This window comes from Perna viridis, chromosome 2 (genome assembly GCF_037379345.1).
Source record: "Perna viridis isolate PV_CMFRI_1.1 ecotype Kerala chromosome 2, ASM3737934v1, whole genome shotgun sequence".
Classification (NCBI taxonomy): Eukaryota; Metazoa; Mollusca; class Bivalvia; order Mytilida; family Mytilidae; genus Perna; species Perna viridis.
The window spans coordinates 59,757,194-59,778,184 of NC_142446.1; the positions used below are offsets into that span (position 1 = coordinate 59,757,194).

Genomic DNA, 20,991 nt, shown 5'->3' on the forward strand with positions numbered 1-20,991 from the left:
AAACTTCTCCAGACCGGACCATCAAAAAACCGGTCTTCCCTTCAAACCGGTCGTTTCAAAAGTCCCGGCCAATATACCTTAAAACGTGTGTTTTGTCTTCAATAGACCAGCCACCCCGTAAAACTGTATATCGGCCGGTTTTTTCACAGTTTAAGTTACATATTTCAAATAAAAACAACTTCTCAATTCCGGCGCCTGGTTACTGTTCACCTGTAATAAATGTGTCAACAAAACTGTAATTGATTATGCAATATTACGTAATTATTAATTCATTCACTGACCGGTTTGCATTTCATCAGTGGACAGATGATATTTGAAGGGGACAGTAGTTTAAACAACAAATTTAATCACTTTTGTCACTGGTTGGCTTTGAATTGAGGTGTACACACGTCAGGCAACCAGGGTCATTTAATAGTACAATCTTTACCATCTTTTAACTGTCAATTAATGTGACAAGTGTCCAAGAAAAAACAACATAGGGGTGAAATTATTAGACTTTGCCGATAGGTAATGTACGAAAACAATACAAATCATTAATAGTATACCACCATTAGCCCTGTGATCTTTAATACACATTCTTTCAAAACCGTGAACATTATTTTGTCGGCAGTCCGTTTGTAAAATCAAATCATTTACAAATGATGCAAGCTTTGAAATGTAATAAAAGGCCAAAAGTTCTGAATTTGCATTTAACATGTCTCAACCAACAAACTGACAAGATGTAGGGTTACAGAACACACTAATGGAAACAGCTCTTAGAATGAATTGGTTTTTTTCACAAAACCAGCCACCCTTATAAACCTGCCATTTTTTCTTGTCCCAGTGATGGCCGCTTTGGAGAAGTTTCACTGTGTCTCCAAAACTGTTAAATGAAGCCAAATTCTGAAAATGGGTAAAAGTGTTTAATAGATGAGATCTATCTGTGGTCAAATTTTCGTTTTAATCTGTTAAGCCATGTTGGAGTTATTGCCTTTTACCATGTTTATTTTGCTATTTTTAGCTCACCTGTCCATAGGCCATGTGAACTATTACCATCATTTGGCGTCCATCGTCGTCATCGTCGTTAACAATTTCAAACATCTTCTCCTCTGAAATTACTGAATAGATTTGCATGAAACTTGTAATGACTGTTCCTTAGAGAAGCCTGCACAAAATGACAGTTTGGATTGGTTCTAAAACATGGCTGCCGTTACTGAAAATAGAACATGGTCGTACAGTAGTTTTTCGTATATATCTCCAAAACCGTTAGGTTTGGCCAATATAATTCAATTGCTAAAATAGCCCTACAAAAGTCTCCAGGTATCAAAGTTGTCAGACAACTCCATGTATGGGTTATAGCCCTTGAGAGGTGAAAAATTACTTTTTTTCAGCCTATATCTTGAAAACTATGATTGATGGAATGAAATTTTCAATTACTGAAATGATTCTTATTCTAAGGTCTACAAAAGTCTCCAGGAATCAAAGTTGTCAGACGAATCCATATAAGAGTTATTGCCCTTGAAAGGCAAAAAATTACATTTTTTTGCAGTTTTCAGTCAATATCTTGAAAACTATAATAGATAGTGGAACTTTTGATTGATGAAATGATCCTCATGATAAATCTTACCAAAGTCTTCATGGAGTCAAAATTTTCGGAGCCTCTTGTTCTGTTATTTCTTTTACAAATCTTCCCCTATTACACTACTTGATCAGTTGGAACCATATTGGTATGATGTTGGGATTTTTGATCCGTTGAAAAAGCATGGCTGCCATTACTGAAAATGTTTTGTTTGTTGTTTGTTTGTTGGGGTGTTACGTCCGAGCAGCAATATTTCAGTTATATTCAGAAGATGAACATGAAATTGATGATGCAATGAAAAAGGGATGGGACATAAGGACAATTGGGTCGATAAATTTTGATTGCCACTGGAGATAGGGAGAGGTGGGTAGGGTCGGGCAATTTAGCCTCCTGTGGCAGAGCCCTATGGTTCCTACTCCAGGAGAATACCACAGTAGGGTTCTTTAACGTGCGAGGAACGTGGCATCTTTCCCAACACGGTGCACCACTATGGTTTGCGGTCAGGTTTTCCGTATTATAGCCTGACAACCCCAGCATGTAACACGCCAGGGATACCCCATTCCACCACCTGGGGCACACAACCCAGTTGCTCTGTTGGCAGAGCGCCCTAGCCCCGGCTAAGGTTCCGAGCACTATTTAGTCGCCTTTTACGACAAGCTTAACGCTGCTGCAGGCCTATTCTTTTGACACCCGGACCTGCACTGGGCTACTAAAAATAGAACATAGGGGTCGGTCAGGCAGTAGTTTTTTGCTTATAATATGTCCAAAACCTTTAGGTTTAGCCAAATTCTCTCAATCGCTGGAATGATCCTTATAGTAAGGCCTAGAAGTCTCCAAGGGATCAAAGTTGTCAGAGGTGAGCAATTCAAGCTCCTGGGAGCCTCTTGTTAAATGTCACTAATGATATGTGGCAAAACATGTTGCAGTCGATTTACAATTGCAGCAGAAGCTATTTTAATATCTGTATTTAGAAGGCTAATTTTACTGAAAAGTTTACTATCTTTCCCATCCTTGAGAATACAAGTGATGATGCTTTGGTATTGTCACAACCTAGCATGCAACTTCTAACTCTTGATTATGGATATTTGGTCATATTTTGTATCAGTATCTTATTCTGTGTCAAGCATTTAGTTGCAATCCAAACTCTGTACAGTATTCAGGTTGACTGTTTTGTCCATGTTTGCCCAAACTGTTCAGCAGGTCAGAGACATTTTTTTTTCCTAATTTCAAATTTGTATTTTATAACAACTAATCTTTTTTTTTTTTTTTTTTACTGTATATTTACTTCCAATTTTGCCAATTTCTGCATTGCTGATCTCATAAAATCATCCCTGTACTATATAAGGACATTGAATACCTATACACTGTGAGAGTACTTTGATTTGTAGATACCAACTTCTGTGGATCAGGGAAGAAAAGCAAGTTCATGGATTCTTGAATTCGTGGTTTTGAAGTTTTCAGTACATACACCAATGAGAATATCTTATTCGTTGGGAACCAAACTTTGTGGTTTGGTCTACCCACAAAAACCACTAAAATTGGTACCCCACAACCAAAAATACCTTCACAATATATCTTAGCAGGGGAATTAATTTATCTAAGGCGAGTTAAAATATCATAGCAAGGGAGGTAAGTTTATCAAAAGGGTGATAGTATTGCAGCAGGGTGATTAATTCACTGCAGTGGAGGTTAATAATGAGTTTGCGTGGGGTTTAGTATATTGCAGCAAATTCAAATGTGAAAGGGAGCATATACCGGGTATGTCAAATACCTGTAGTTAGCACTTAATCATGTTCCGCATTAAAACTTATTTTCATTTGATAGAAAGTTTTGATAGACTTCAAACTTATTACAGATTTAAAATACAAGGTCATTATAGAACAGTTATCTGAATCACTTTTGCTTGTGAAAAATTCTGCTCAAACTTTTATAATTATTAAAGCTTAAAAAAAGCATGAACACTACCGTTATAATATTAACTAGAAAAAAAAATATTTCTATTATTTTTTTGTTAAAATGCTAAAAATAAAACCTTTTTTTTTCCTAAATATAAATTGTTTATGACATAGAAATACAACATAAAAGTTGAATTTTTCTTCTTTTTTTTCAATCTATAATAATAATAATCGTAAGTAAACTTAAATGGTAGATTTTCATTCAACCGTCACAAAAAATGTGGAGGATTGTATTTTTAGCTCACCTTGCCAAAGGCCTTGTGAGCTATTTTTGTCACTTGGTGTCCGTCATCTTTAACAATTTTTCAAAACTCTTCTTTTCTGAAACTTCTTGACGAATTAGAACCAAACTTGGTATGAATGTTCCTTATGATATTCTGCATAAAAATTTTGTAGGGATTATTGATCTGTCTGAAAACATGGCCACTGTTATTAAAAATTGAACATAGCGGTCAAACAGAAGTTTTTTTTTTGCATGTATCTCCAAAACCATTAGGTGTAGCAAAATTCTGACATGGGTAAAACATTCAGCTTGATGGGATCTATTAGTATTTTAACTCCCCTGCAGCGATATTTTAACCCCCTGTTATGTTGTGATATATTAACCCCCTGTTATGATACTATAACAACCCCCTCCCTGTTGTAATATTTGTACCCCCTGCTGCATTAATTTAAAGAATAGTCTTGATTTCATTTTTTTAAAGGAGAAACCAGTTTTTCCTTCAATAGAAGTTAAGGACAGTTTACCAGTTCCTCTATCTGTAGACTATAAATCTGACTCCATGGAATACCTAAAATCTATAGAAGATAAGGACATGGAGGTAGATGGAGATATTACAGCCGAAGTGGATTACTGCTGTGAATATAAAAAAATTGGGTAAGATTAAGAGCTTGATGTATATCTTTGTCAACATAAGAACCAATGTGAAGATCCAAAGTTAAGGTCAGGAAGTATACATGAATACCATATGTTTGAATACCTTTACAAGGGTTTTGAAAATGATGTTGCAAATAATACTGAAATAAGAGCTGTTGCTCGGCACTGAAGTTTCCTGACATCTTAAGGTATGTCTTGATTATGAAGTAAAACCTCATAAGTGCAACTCCTCCTAAACCCATGAAGGGAAATTTCCTAGGAATATTAAGCATCATATGTGGTTGTGCACTAAGGAATATAGACTATTACAAGTATTTTGAGATCAGTGATTTAAAGGATGGTTTGTATTTTTGTACCTATAAAATCTATTCATATGTAAAACAATTGGCAGATACTTTACTTATACTCTGCATATTATTCTAGGCCACATGAATTGGCAAAGTATTTTATGATACCCTCCGAAAAGTTGCATTACAATCTGTCTGTCCCACAACAGCTTCCAGATGGTTTTTGTGGTGGGGTATCATTTAATGTTCCATTAATGTCCTGTTTTTTTTTTTTCAGTGATGTGTTGATGGATGAATCACAGAAGATTCCATATGATGTAACTTTATCAAAAGTTGATGTCAGTTTTGGTGTATGGGGAATGTACAACTTTTACAGAATGCAGGTGAGTCAGTGTGTGTGCAAACAGATGGAATGGAAACATATTGGTTATGTGCTTTTATCTCAGGAGTATATTTTGAAGCTCCATTAAATGCCAATGAATTATGTTTTTATTCCCCTACCTCTTTTTGTGAGAGTATATTGATCTCCATCTATCTATCACCTGTTTTTTATCTGCATGTAATCTGCTAAATGGAATTTTTTATGAAACCTTTACAGTTTCTGTATCACATAAAGCCATTGTGCACATGCTTTTATACATCCGTCTAAGACGGGATGTATTATGGTATACCGTTTTCTGTCCATCCGTCTGTCGTCAACACTTCAGACAATAACTCAAAAACACTTTCACCAACTTTTATGAAACTTAGGTGAATTGTTCATATCTATTGACGTAAGCTCCCTTTCAATTTCATAAATTTCAGATTTTTCGTTTCCGTGTTATGAATTTTTATACTTAAAAAAGGGGGATTTTTAAGTTTTCGGACAATAACTCAAAGACACTTTCATCAACTTTTATGAATTTTTGGTGATTTGTTCATATCTTTTGACATAAGTTTCCTTTCGGTTTTTATAAATTTGTAATTTTTCATTTCCGTGTTTTGAAATTTTATAAAACCTTGTAGAAATTACAGTCTAGAATGTACTTGATTAATTCAAAGCTTTTAACAGCTGATTTATTCTTGGAAGCTCTGGAGGTTTTTCCTGATTAACAAGGAAACCTCTGCATAGTTTACCATTTGCAATGGATTTTGATCAAATTTGATTCTTCAATCTTTTAACCAAAAGAATCTCCCTCTCAAGAAAAATAAAACATTAGGGTCATCATCTTACTTCCAACACTTCCACACACAAAAAAAGAGTATTCTTGCAAGGTTTTACCAGAATGGACTAAATTGCGCACATGGCTCAAATCTGGTTCATTGGACAGTGACTTAGCATACTACCAACTGTATAATTCAAATTTCAGTGTTGTAGTCAGAGGAATGAATGCATGCATAAAATGCTGGTCACAAAGCATTCAAAGGAATCCCTTCTTAATTATAGTTTTATTGCTGAGCAGGACTCACCTTTTTCTGATGTAAGATCAATTTTACAGGACTGGTAAAAAATGTTTCCAGCTATTAAAATTGTAGAGAAGTTTCTTACCAAGCTTCACCTATGTGATGTGTATATGTATTTAGTTAGTGTGAAAACTGCATAAAATATCTAAGGTTAATTCATACTGACTTATACAATATATGTAATATATACACAATATTTATCAAAAAACCTCCTTAATTTTGGAATTGATTGTAGGAGTTCTTCTGAAAAGAGTTTGCAGAAGGTCAATAGGTATTAGGAAGATTCTTCATATGGAACTCATAATAAATTAATTCAGTAAATTACAGTTACATTTGTTTATATACAAATAAAGATAATATTATTCTCTGTTACTAGCAGGTTCACTTTGCCAGATTTGATGTGCACTTTTTCCACTCTACATTAAAGTTTGAGTAGGACTATTGTATTTTGTTCTGAAAGTTCATGGGTTGAATTAGTAGTGTTAACTTATTTATATCGCATGATGTGTTGAAATGTCAACTAAGAGTGGTTCTCCCGTAAAAATAATAGAAATTTCAATTAAAACTAAATCTTTACAATAAATATGGTATCAACATGCAGGCAATAAATCCAAGATTCAATTAGGTAACTGGTAAGTGAGGTATGCATGTCAAATTGAATTGGGGTACTGAAATAAAACCAGTTTTGTCCAGTAAACAGTTCTTAAATAACCTTTTTCAGGTTGTGTACCACAAGATTCAGGATTTGTACATTTTATTTACAAGATGGGGTAGAGTAGGTGACAGTGGACAATACCAGCACACACCATTCCAAAAAAAGTCTGAAGCCATAACAGAATTTGGAAAAATTTTTCGATCAAAAACTGGAAACTATTGGTCAAATATAAAATTGTAAGTCTGAGAAGATTTTTAGCAACTCCTTGTATACAACTGAAAAAAAAAACATATCAGTTGTACAGTGTTTGTTATCTTCAGTAGACATAAGTTGTAAACAAAGTAACTGGTAAGTTATAGTTATTTAACCATTTGAATGGTATATTGCAGTTATTCTGCTCAAAACCCTACTTAACCAGAAAAGGTCAGCTTGCAATTCACTATGTACGTAATATTTCATTTTCAATTTAGTTGCTTTTGTGAGTGTCAGTTGGTTGCACAGAATTTTACAACAGTGAAATATTGAATTTATTAGTACTACAAATTATTTTCTAATGCCGTATAGTGGGTAATTTTTACTCAGTGCTAATTTTGGCATATTTTAGTGGTCTGTCCGAAAGTGCTAAAAAAATCCTGCAAATATATACTCTTGGCTTAAGTACTTTGTGCACCACTAAGCTGAAATGAAAATTTTTTGTACACCTTTTTGCCTAAAAATCACTCAAATTTACACCAGCCAATATAATCTGCCATACGTTTTTTAAGTAATAAAGCATGGAAACTACATTTTGTCATTGTTTTACCCAAGCAATATTTAGGGGTTACATAACAACATAAATGGCCAGCCCATGGTAAACCAATGATAAAATGGAGTTTCTGTGATTCATTTCGATTCTAATAGGACTAGTGTCTTCAGACCTGATTTTTTTCTGCTTTAAATCTGATTTTGTCTTCGTTCGTTTGACCGTCATCTGATTTTTATTTTAAAATTCACATTGCCGAAAATCCAGATTTTTTTATGCTCTTTTCCCTGTTCCATGTTGGATTATACAAACCAGAAATGAAAGAACATGCTGATTGGCCAAAAGTTCTTGACTTAAAGCAGCAACAGTCTTGATTTGCCTACGTCTCAGTGTTGTGAGTGGGAGCATGTCCTCTTGTCGTATTTTGCAGAGGGACTCTGCAACTTCCCTTTCCGTAGATAAAAGTCTAGGCTCCCAATTGATGGTTTGATTTCAGATGTGTTGCTTTATATATAAAGAACAATTTTGGCTGCTGTTCAATATCATCTTCCTGTACAAAAGTTCCTGACTTTAAGCAACAATAAAGAATTAAATTTTACAAATGCCGAATGCAGGATTTTACACGATTTACCCCAGAGCTTCTGGAAAAAGTGAGGTGTATCATCTTGTGGTGCAATTTTGCTCAAGTAACAGCCCCATAAATTAATCCTAGTCTTCTTTAGAAGTCTGACATCTTCTAGTACAATTCACTGTTCACTTGAACTCAAACTCTTGCCTACTTATTAGGAAAAAAGTCCCTTACTGGTCCCCAATTCATATGATGGATTAGTATGACAACTTAAATTTTTCCAGTGATACATGCTCTCCAGAGCTTCTTTGTTTGTATATACTGGTAATTTGAATGTTTCATGCAATTACTATTGCCATTTTAGTCATGATTTGTTGTAATTCTACAGGAAGAGGACAAATAATGTTGATATGACTTCATCTGATCCAGTTTGTTTCTTTCATTTGCAAATAAAATGTATTTAAATTAAATGTTGGATGTTTGCCTAATCAGAAAATGTATCTTTTTTTGTTTGGCCATGAAAAATGTCCAGTAATGGTATGGTGCTGTCATCTTCGATGGATGTTTGGTTTTCATGTGAAAGCATAAATATTAGTTGGTTGATCTTCATAAAATTTGATAACAAGTTTCAAACCACTAATGTAAGCTTGGTATTGAATTTGTTGGTTATGCATTTTGGAATTAAGGGCCAAAAATGTCCCAAAACAATCATTTCATAGAATTTAACTATAAAACTCCAGGAAAGAATATGGTTATCTATTATATTGCTCCATTATGTACAGGTAGACCTAGTCCATGCTTCTATTTTTGAGTGGAGTCTGGGTTGCTAATTCACATTTGTTTCTTTGTACTAGCTGTTATTTTGTTATTTCGTGTTCTTTGCTGTGTGTGTATTTTTCCTGTCTAGTCTTTATCCTTGGATTATATTTTGATAACTGCTCAAATTCTTGTTTTTGGATTACTATTCCACAATATTCTATACCACAATGGTCAGGCATGGGTTGATCTTGAACTCTTCGGGAATCAGGCACAAAAAAGAGGACAGAAACAAGCATTTTCCTGATGTTTAGGCAAAAAGTTGACTAAGTTATTTGATCTTTTTAAAATTGCACCGCAAGATGATACACCCCAAAGGAAGGGTTGGATTAATTTTGGGAGCTACAACTTAAAACCAATTATGAATTGGGGACCAGTAAGAGACTTTTTTCCTGATATTCAAGCAAGAGTTTGAGTTAAAATGAAAAGTAAATTGTACTAGAAATTGTCCGAATTCTAAAGGAGACTAGGATTAATTTATTGGGCTGTAACTTGAGCTAATAAAGAATACAGTTCTAGAATTTTTTTCCCCAAATTATTCAGTGTTCCATGTCTGAGGTTGTATCAATCTGCATCCTACAAAGCATTTTGTTTGTTTCATATGATAGACTTGTTTTTTTTTACTCTATCTCATGTCTGTAGCCTGAGTAAGTTTTAATTTTCTTTTAACAGATTTGAAGAACAACCAAAAAAGTACCGATTAGTAGAACCAGAGAGATCCAGTGTTCAGCCAACAAAAGTCAATTTCACACTGAAGTCTGATATTCCATCTAAACTGCCATCATATGTCCAAGACTTAGTCAAAGAGATTGTATGATTATTTTAATTATCAAGTATCCTTATTATTATTGTTCAAACTGAAAATTTATATGAACATTGTGAAATGTCAATACTACATGTATTATCTTAAAGTGGTATTTTTTATAAAGATTTTGAGTATTTTTTTACTGGAACATCTGAGGGAGATTTTATCTGTCTGTACATGTGTCTGTCTGTTCTTCTCTCCACACGTTAAAAACCCCTCTTAAACCTTTAAAAGCTTTTGGTTGGAATTTTATAGGAAGAATAAGCATTTTATGTAGATGAACATGAAGGGTATTAACTACTGTGAGAGTACTTTTATTCGTGGATTAGAGAAAATAAATGAGTTTGTGGATTCTTGAATTTGTGGTTTTGAGGTTTCAGTACATACGTCAATGGGAATCTGCTTTTCATTGGGAACCAGATTTCGTGATCTGGCTCACCAATGAAAACCACAAAAATTGGTACCCCACTGATAGTAGTACTTTCACAGTATTTTCCAGTGCCTGTAAAGGGAGGTAAACTCATTTAAAGGTTTACATGTTAAAGCTCATTTGTGCATTCCTGCCTAATTTAACCACTAAAAGGGATTTCATTGAAAGTTTATAGTGAGGTCAGACATCACATGTAGATGTGAAAGAAGAATTATACATAGAAAGTTTGTAGTAAGGTTAGACATCACATGTAGATGTGGAAGAAGAATTGTTATCTTGTCATGCTTGAGATGTGTAATTGTGTCTGCAAAGGGAGATAATTATTTAAATGCAAGTCCAAATACCCATTACGTTTTGCAGAATTCTGACATGAGGGTAAAACTGTTTAAAATGATGAGGTCTATCCTCTGGGGCAATATTTATGGGAAACTTTAGACCTGTTGATTGACATTATTTGTCTAATTAATTGCTCGGTAAAAAATTATCATTTACTATTATTGGCTGCCCATAAAATGGTGGTAGGTCCAATCAGGATTCATTTTCTACTTGTCAACCATTATCAATAGTCCGGTCAGCTGACTGCCCATCAGGGATTTATTACCTGTTATAAAATTTCCCCTTACCTGTTTTGACAACAATCAACATCTTTTGTCAGATTTATGGCTCTTCTAAGCAATTAGATTGGAACTTGAATTAGGAAGTGTAAGAGTATCATTGGAAATAAAAAATTGTTCTTAATTTCATTTTTTTTTCTTTACACTTGTACATTTTTTTTTGTACCAGTTTTCATCAATTCGGAATTTTTTAAGAAATAGCAGAGAAAACTCTGTTTTACAAACCAGAACTAATTAAGTAACAATTTAAGTAAACCAAGTCCAGACAAGATGCAATATATTTCTAGAAATGTACGGATGGGGATGAGAATCTAGGAATTTTTTTTATGGCCTAAGTTGTTAAAATGTTCATGGTTGGAGTACTTAAGTTGTCAACTCTGGTTGCCAATATCTCCTGCAATAGACAAATGTAATGAAATTAAGTTTTCTCTACCAGTTTGGCAGAATGAATACATTTTGGCTCCATTTTACACTTCAATTTCCATGTTATGCATGGGTGAACAGCAAATAGGTTATGTTTGCAAGGTTTGCACATAAATGCAATATCTGTGTTGATTTGACCAAGTTTATAATCATGGCTTAATTTGATATAAACAGAACATAACCTCCCTTTTTTTTTGGGGGGGGGGGGGTGGAAATATGTTTAAGAGATTTCATTTAAAAAAAATGTATGCCAGGTCCAATCTTAAGAATCTGGGCCTGTTTATTTAAATACAAGTTAAGAGCTGTATCAAGGCAGATTTGCCATAATGATGTCGTATTATACAGCTAATTGAACTACATTGCCATATAATACTTACTCTTTACAATGCTTGTTTTGTTGTCTTTATTATATTTTATTTTAACAGAGTAGTATAAAGATGATGGAGGCAGCGATCAACAAATTAGATTTGAATTACAATATGATGCCATTTGGAAGAATTAAAAAGAAGACACTTATAGAGGCTCAGAAAATCTTATCTGAAATAGGGTAAAGGATTTATTCATACTTTTCATTAATGTAGTAATTGTTCACCTTTTATAAAACTGTAGATGATGACTGCTTACACTTCATCCATCTGTACAGCAAATCAGTTTTCCTCACTTTTCAATTTGGAAGAAATCAAAAGGTGTGTGTTATCAAATAGAAAGGGGTGGGGTTATTGATTTTGTAAGAATTGCTCACAGGTTTTTTGATACTTTTAAGAACACCTGGAAGTTGGCCAGGTGAGCTATGGCCATTACTTGATGTCCATCGTCATCGTCATTAACAATTTCTTCAAATTCTTCTCCTCTGAAACTACAGAATAGATTTGGATAAAACTTAAGATGTTTGTTCCTTAGAGTATCCTGCAAGAAAAAGCCATTTGGATTTTTGATCTGTTAAAAAATATGACCGTCGTTACTAAAAATTGAACATAGGAGTCAAACAGTAGTTTTTTGCTTATATCTCCAAAACTGTTAGGTTTAGCCAATATCTTTCAATTGCTGAAATGATCCTTATTGTAAGGCCTACAAGAGTCACCAGGGATCAAAGTTGTTGGACAATTCCTTGTTAGAGTTATTGCCTTTGAAAGGCAAAAATTTAACCATTTGAGCGATTTAGGCTCCTGGGAGCTTCTTGTTATATTTTTATTTATTTGCATTGAATGTAAGGCTAACTATAGATTTTCAGTCAAATGGGAATAGGTTCCACACAGACCTGCAGAAATGGGTCATGGAAGTGAATTCAAAGTGAAAGTAGCCTTCAGATTGATTTAAAATTAAGATATGCAATTAAAAAAAAAATGAAAAAAAAAAAAAGAATTTTCTACAGTATCTAGAGCTGGTACACTGAATTGTTTAAAAAAAAAAAAACAACAACAACAACAACAAAAACGGACAACCGTTTACCTATCCTACCCCCTTTCAGCTATTGTCCCTGTTTTTATGCCTTAACAAACATTAAAAAAAAAATGTAGTGGTGTTATGCTCAGTTGTAGGCTGTGCATAACTCATATTATTTGATAAATTATACTATCCAGCCATGTACATATTAGAATTCATTGTTCACTATAAATATCATTGATTTCAGGATTGCAGTTTGTACTAAACAACAAGTTCCTATTTGCCCAATATAAAAATTGGGAGTTTTTAAAGACTTCTTGAAAAAATTCATAATATAAAACCAGAAAAATGAACTATCCCCCTTTTGCTTTTTTAGACAGGAAAGTATTTCGCTGCCCAGCAGTTTTGGATGAAATAAGATCAAGTATAAGTTTTAAGACAAATTATCAAATTTATGTGTAGGTTTTATCTTGCCTGTGACAAATGTGAAATAAGGTGAGACTTTGGAGTCCACATTTCTGATTAGGTCACTTAAATATGAACCACTTGTGTTAGGTAAGTTATATTTGTTATGCAGTTGCATTAGCATCACTATATCACAATGCTGTGTCCATTGCATACATTTTCCCAAGATCTCATGGTCTATTGTAGATTTTTAAATTACTAATTTATTGTATCTGTTTCATGCATATGCCCTTCCAATCACTTGTACTAGGTCAACTGTATTTGTTATTTAGTTGCATTAGCATCACTACTTGACAGATCTGTATCTCTTTCATGCATTTGCCCTAGTCACAGTCCATTGACTTTAAAGTTACTAAAAGATTCCTTTATCACAGTTCCATATATGCAAACTACAACTATACCTGATGGATCTGTCCACTTAAGCGGTGTCAAATTTTTGTACCGATATGATAAATTGTCCTTGATATACAAAATTAGTAATAATGCTACTATCAACTTTTGAATAACAGTGTCCATCTGCGACAGGTGAGACATATCTCAGTGATAACAGTTTATTTGCAAAGCCCATGTATTGATTGTGTGTAGCAGGCTTCACCACATATATCATTTATTATGACTTTGAAAGACATTTATATGGAAAATGATGCTTTTTTTTCTTGCAGTGTTCAGATAAAAAAACTTATCCAAGTTAAAGATGATCGAACAAAGGATTATCAGACACAGATTAATCAAATGCAAGAATTGGGTGAAAAGGTAATTAAAAAAGTGAAAGTAAGTTTTCCATGCTATGGTAAATTAGTCCAATAAATTTACCATTAGTGTGGTATGTGAAATCTTTTATTTACAGTGTAGCTGGCTAAATTTTTGTTTCAACTGGCAAAATGAATTTCTGATTGCCATCTTGATTTTTCAAAATTTTTTACCACCAAATAAATTTCTTTTCACTTTTTAGTTCTAAAAAAAAGAGATAAAAGATGGTCTTTAAATCCAGTAAATGTATAAACAGTTCATAAAAAATATTAAAGACTGCTCTTTTCATGAAATTATTTTATAAATGTTTAATTTTAATTGCCTTGAAGCAAAAGTTTATTATTGCAGTCAGGTTTCAGAATACATCTAAAAGTAAGTACTGTTTTGGAAATCATGCTAAATAACTAAGATGCAAGAAGCTTGAAATCATGTTTTCAGATTAAATAAGAAATTTAAACACACATGAGGGAAACTACCTTTTTAGCCCACCTGGACCAAAGATTCCTGTGAGCTTATGCCATCTCCGTTGTCTATTTTCTATCATTCATAAACTATATTACATAAAAAAAACCTTGACTAATTGAACCAAACTTGGCAGAAATGATGTGTGCAAAAGCCTCTACGAAACATCCACTTTTGGTTCTGCTTGATTAAACAAGATGGCTGCCAGAGGCCATTTAAGCTTCTGAGTGGCTAATTTTCAAAGATAGCTCCTCCCAAACCAGAGGTGCCAATATTTTGAAACTTGATAGGGTTAATGTTCCCAATGTCGTACAAACTATCCACTTTTTTTGTGGCTCATGTGGTGCAGCCTCTCAAAGTAAAACCTTTGGGGTAACACATTTGCTTTTACTAAGCTAATGTTGACCAAACTTTTCAAAAATGATAAAAGGAATGACTTGAACATGTGGAAAGATTTTGGTTCCAATTGATTAAACAAGATGGCTGCCAGAGGCCATTTAAAGTTCTGATTGGTCAATTATCAGAGATCAACTCCACTGAAACCTCAGGTGCCAATGTTTTAAAACGATAGGGTAGATAACAATGCCCTCTACAAACAATGTACTCTTGTGTGGCTGCAGCCACTCAAAGTTGGCATTGAAACCCTATCGGGAAACACATTTAGACTGTCTTCGCTTTTACAAAGCCAATGGTGACCAAATATGGCAGAAACAATAAAGGTGGCATCAGAAATTTAATGTGGTAAAATTTTTGTTCCACTTGATTAAACAAGATGGCTGCCAGAGTCCATTTAAGGTTCTGATTAGTCAATTTTTAAAGATCAACTTGATCGTTAATTACCCCAATACACTTTACAAATAGTCTACTTTTAGTATGGCTCAGGTTGCATAGGGGGTGGCTGAAATGATGTAAGTATAGAAAATTCTAAACATCAAATGATAGGACTATATGATTTCAAATTCTCCGGGTCAGGGATTCAGGCTCTCAAGAGCTTCTAACTTATTTTATTTATATGGTCAGGCGGAGAGGAACTAGGATGTAATTATACCCCCTGCAAACAAAGTTTTGGGGAGTACAGGCTTCACCCTGTCTGTCTGCCTGCAGCTATTGTGTAAGCAGCTTGCAGCATTGTTATGAAACTTTGTGGGATGTTATATAACTACATGGAGATGCGCATACTGTGAGGAATTTAAGTTAGGGCAAAAATTGTAGAAATGATGGCTGATGTAATATTATGGAATGTATACATCACTTGTCATGCAAAGGGTCTTACAAATCACCCTATGTTTTAACGCATGTTTAGCAGACGCTTATTAATCAGTGATGAAAGTATGACAGTCTAGTAATCTATAGCAGTATAGCATTTTACCATTGAATGTCATTGACAGGTCATGAATTTCCAAATCATTAAGTCATGAACTTTGTTACCTTTGAACATTAAATGTTTCAAGTTAAGAAAAGATTGCAATTTGACCACCATAATTGGCACATATTTACTAATTTTGTAGTGGAGTAAACCAACCCACCCCATCCCTTTTTTTCGTGTAAAGTAATGGAAACGTTAGAAGTGAGACTTAATGACATGGCCTACAAAAGTGTGTCCATTAGGTCGAAGTTGTAAGACAACTCCTTGTTAGTGTTACAATTTATTGCTCTTGAAAAATGAAAAATGAACCAGGTGAGCAACTCTTTGGAGCTTTTAGTTGTTGAGTCGAAGCCAATGTACATGTAGATATTTTCTTTTCAGATCAGTGTATTGTCCAACAACTATTATCATTGTGTACCTCAGCAAGATTTTGTCTTTGACAAATTACTACCCATTACAGACGTTAAAATGTACAAAAAGCAGCAGCAGTATCTGTCCAATCTACTAGATATTGAATGTGCTGAAAAGATAGTCCTTGGAGCACAGTCAAAAGTCTCAAGTAATACTGAAATATTTAGAATTTTATACAATATCAATTTCCATACCTAATGTAACAGCACCAGATTGGTGTTGTTTAGTTCTCTTATAAATTAACTTTCAATGCCCCTTATCACTTTGTGGTATTTCATACAGACTGCAAGTCAATCTTAATATCTTTTTTATCTTTTTTTTTCTCAATATTTTTTTTTATTGGATTCCTTATAAATAATATATCCGCTATAGGGGTCAAAGGGGCCACACCCCAAAAAGATTTTATTTTTGGTCTGATTTTTTTAAATTTTCATATATTGTATTCTTTATGAAAAGCCCTGCCTGTGTTTTTCCATTAAATTTCAGATGTCTCTTATGGTTTTCAAGTTCTAAAAGGTCAAAGGGGCCACACCCCAAAAAGTCAACTTTTTTTGTCCCCTTTCAGCAAATGCCAAAGGGGACTTAGGTTTGCACTCCGTCCGTCCGTCTGTCTGTCAGTCTGTCAGTCATACTTGGTTTTCCGGACTTTTTTTTGTAATGCCTCATTCAATTGATTTCATATTTGTGATATAGTCTTATCATGACAAGTTACAATTTAAATTCGAATTAGGTTATGGTTGAACAATTTTTACAGAAGTTATGGCCCTTGGACATGGAAAATATCATGAAATTTTATGTTTTTTGGACTTTTTTTTGTAATGCTTCATCCAATTGATTTCATATTTGGGATATAGTCTTATCGTGACAAGTTACAAGTAAAGTTTGAATGACCTTAAGGTTGAATGATTTTTACGAAAGTTATGGCCCTTGGACATAGAAAATTTCATGAAATTTTATGTTTTCTGGACTTTTTTTTGTAATGCCTCATCCAATTGATTTCATATTTAGTATATAGTCTTATCATGACAAGTTACAAGTTAAGTTCGAATTATGTTATTTGAATGATTTTTTACAGAAGTTGTGTCCCTTGGACATAGAAAATTTCATGAAATTTTGTTTTCCAGACTTTTCTTTGTAATGCCTCATCCAATTTTTTTCATATTTGTTAGCTAGTCTTATCATGACAAGTTACAAATTAAATTTAAATATTATTGCAGCAAAATGGTTTATATGGAACTTGTGGCCCTTTGACATAAAATTTTATATTCCATCATTTTGATGCAAATTGCTGCTGTCATTCTAGAGTTATTTGCCCTTTAATTCATAATAACGAAGTTTTTTTCAACTTTCCAGGTGATAGAAAGAGAATGTCTTTATGCAGCTTTCTGTAATGCAAAAATGTTATTATCTACTGTTCAGGTTTGATTTTGATGGAATTTGCTTTTGCTGTTCAAGAGTTATTTTCTCTTGATTGTTAAAAAATTACACCATCCATTGTTAGTTCACATATATATAAAAAAAAAAAAGCAATGAGTTCAAAGGCCGAAAGAGGACACTGTATTGCATCAGCAATACTGTCAGAATGCTTGTTATTTTTGGTCTGATTTTGAAAATTTTTATTTAAATTATAAATTTTGTGATAACCGATGATCATTTTCCAAAATATTGGACATAAAAAATTGTCAACTCTTATAAATTACATTCTGCATGGTTTTACTAGTGTCTAAACATCCTGTCTACTTGTTTCCTGATTGTATATTGGAAATTGACAGGTGGGTGTCCATAATTGCTAATGCGCAGCCACCTGTGACTGTGATTTACCTGTAACTGATAAGTTGATTGCATAGATAGGTGAATTGTTCATATTTATTGACGTAAGCTCCTTTTCGATTTTTATAAATTTCAGATTTTTTGTTTCCATGTTATGAATTTTTTTATTTAATAAAAGGGGGATTTTCAAGTTTTCGGACAGTAACTCAAAAACACTTTCACTAACTTTTATGAAACTTTGGTGAATTGTTCATATCTATTGAAGTAAGCTCCCTTCTGATTTGTATAAATGTCAGGTTTTATGTTTCCGTGTAATGAAGTTTTACTCTTTAAAAAAAGCTGGAAACGGCCAAGGAAATTTTATTCATTGAAAAATCGTTTTAAACAGACAGTTTGTTATGATGATTGACTTATAAATATAAAAGGTACTTGGTAACCTTGTCAGAAAAGTGTGTTTTAAACAAGATAGAAATGTATGGGTTAAAAATCAAGACAACAAACTTAGTTAAACTTGAGGTAGCCTTGATAGTGCCAAATTTTTTGTGCATTTTTTATTTACTTTTTATTTGGGGAGGGGGAGGGTATTTGACAGGGCTTGCAGTATTTCAAGTTGATCATATAAATTCATTAATAGCATAAGGACGGGTGTATCATGTCCTTAAGCGCAGCTCTTTATTTGACATATTCTAATATTTTTAACAAAAACAGTATGTAATGAAATAAAACAAATTCTTATATTTATATTTATAAGACAACAGAAAAAAGTTTATTCTCAATCTGAGCATGTAAGAGACAGACAAAAACATCCAATTTTGTCTGCTGAAGTTTGATATATTATGACCCACAAGGGCTTCGAAGTTTTTAAAGCTTTGGTCCAAAACCAAAGTTGTTGTGTCCATAATGAATTGTAAGTCCCTATGCTTAAGTGTGTCAAAAATTATTATTATGTCCACACTTGCCCCAACTGTTTAGGGTTCAACCACTGTAGTCGTATCATGCTGCACTCTGAAAAAGAACAAAATTTTACTGTGTCGGCTATCTTTTTTAAAGATAGTACTTGTTATTGAATTGTGGATATCAGGTAAAATTAAGTAAATGTTTAATGGAAATTCTAAAGTTCTTTGAACAGTCTCATTCTGTGTTGGAATCTTATACTGTGTCAAGCATTTAATCACAATCCAAACTCTTAACTGTATTAAGCATGAATGTCATGTCCATATTTGCCCCAACTGTTCTGGGTTTGACCACTGCAGTCATATTGAGCTGCACCCTGCCAAGCATTTTATTTTATTATAGCTGAAGTATCATTTGACATGTAATATCTCACAGTACATGCTGTTCTTAATAGAATCATTTTATTTTTAGGTATGAACCCACTTGACTACATCTATCAAGCCATTGGATGTAAAATTCAGCTTCTTAGTGAAGAATGTGTAGAATCTCAGTATATACTTAAATATATTCATGCTTCATGTAAGTTTATACTTGTATGCATGTACACTTAGTCCATAAGAAAGATAAGTAAACCCTAATCCCTCCATACCCCCCACAAAGTGGCAAGGTATTATGTGATGCCCATCAAAAAGTTACTTGTATGTCCTTAGGAATGGATTAATGAATGTTTTAAAAACTTTGTACAATTGATACAGATTAGGCAACATCGTATTGATTTCTTGTTTGACAGACCTATGCACAAATATTTTATTCAAACGGAAATAATAATTATTTGTTTAAATCCCACTTTCCGCGTCCAAAAACCATTGAGTCCATTTACTGCCTCCCTTTTATAGTTTTATACGATATTTCACTGTGATTGTGAGAATGTTTTTTCAATGGTTATCATGAGATGTTCGAGGATAGCAAGGTGAAATACATAATGTAATTGTAATGACGATCTTTGTCGTTAACATTAAAGGTGACTATGGAATTGAAGTTCTAATTAACACCTCTAGACTTTTTCTGGTAGTACTTTGTTTTTGAATTGTATCAGAAATGTATTCACCATGGGAACATTACTGAAAATGAGGACATATATGTTAAACACCTAATTAGTACACTTTTAGATGTTTTAGAACTAAACTTACCAGATTGCTTTGAAAGTGCATTTGTCAAACCCTTACAATATGTCTATATTAACCTCCATTAGGTTGGGAAGGTGGAGTTAACCCTCAACTTGGGTTACTATCTACCCCTCTAATGGTTGGTTCTTTATAGTAATTAAGTTTGAAAATCTCATTGTTTGGAAAAGTTTGTAAAGAATGCACATTTCAATGAATGTATGTGCATTTTTTCATCTTCAAATGATCTTTGGTTGGAAATTGTTTTATTTTCAATGACAGCTATATAATGGCAGGGTATAAAAATCTATTGGAGTATTGGGAGGAGGAAGGTTTAGTTATATTTGTTTTATAAAAAATTGAGTGTGTGGGGGTCCATCCAACAAGAAATCAAATTGGTGTGGCCTAATTACTCACCCAAACTTTTCAAGCTTCACCTCTTTAACTTCCTAAATATTTTTTTTTTTAATTTAAATTGCTTGCTTGCTCCATTTTCTGGCGGCCACAAATCTGAAGAACAAGAAGTTAAATTAGTTTGGTCTGATACTGACTTCTAAAATTAAAATATATTCCATGTGGTGTGAAAAGAAATTTTGAAACTCTTGAATAAACTACACTATTTTAACAGGTAAAGAATGTCATGTTCAAGCAGTATACAAACTCAGCCGTCCAGGTGAAGATACTAGGATACGAAGTTTAAATATGAAAAATCATAAACTTTTGTGGCATGGAAGTAGTATGTCAAATTTCATAAGCATCTTACATCGTGGACTATTGGTAGCACCACCTGAAGCACCTGTTACTGGTGCTCTGTTTGGAGAGGTTAGTTATGGCCTTGTGCCCCGTGCAGGTCCGGGTGTTAAAAGAATAGGCCTGCAGCAGTGCTAAGCTTGTCGTAAAAGGCGACTAAATAGTGCTCAGAAGCCTAGCCGGGGGCTAGGGCGCTCTGCTCACAGAGCAACTGGGATGTGTGCCCCAGGTGGTGGAATGGGGTATCCCTGGCGTGTTACATGCTGGGGTTATCAAGCTATAATACGGAAAACCTGACCACAAACCATAGTGGTGCACTGTGTTGGGAAAGATGCCATGTTCCTCGCACGTTAAAGAACCCTACTGTGGTATTCTCCCGGAGTAGGAACCATAGGGTTCTGCCA

At 33.8% G+C, this 20,991-nt stretch overlaps 1 protein-coding gene across 1 annotated transcript in view; it reads left to right on the forward strand.

The window, feature by feature from the left end:
• Window positions 1-20,991, forward strand: part of LOC148626287 (poly [ADP-ribose] polymerase tankyrase-like) — a 172,023-nt gene that overhangs the window by 137,474 nt on the left and 13,558 nt on the right. Inside the window, exons 40-48 of the mRNA XM_088570167.1 lie at window positions 4,218-4,390; window positions 4,955-5,060; window positions 6,842-7,011; window positions 9,574-9,712; window positions 11,599-11,720; window positions 13,684-13,774; window positions 15,981-16,158; window positions 19,146-19,253; window positions 20,466-20,659. Of these exons, the coding sequence (XP_088426293.1) occupies window positions 4,218-4,390; window positions 4,955-5,060; window positions 6,842-7,011; window positions 9,574-9,712; window positions 11,599-11,720; window positions 13,684-13,774; window positions 15,981-16,158; window positions 19,146-19,253; window positions 20,466-20,659 (1,281 nt within the window). The remainder of the gene's footprint in view (window positions 1-4,217; window positions 4,391-4,954; window positions 5,061-6,841; window positions 7,012-9,573; window positions 9,713-11,598; window positions 11,721-13,683; window positions 13,775-15,980; window positions 16,159-19,145; window positions 19,254-20,465; window positions 20,660-20,991) is intronic.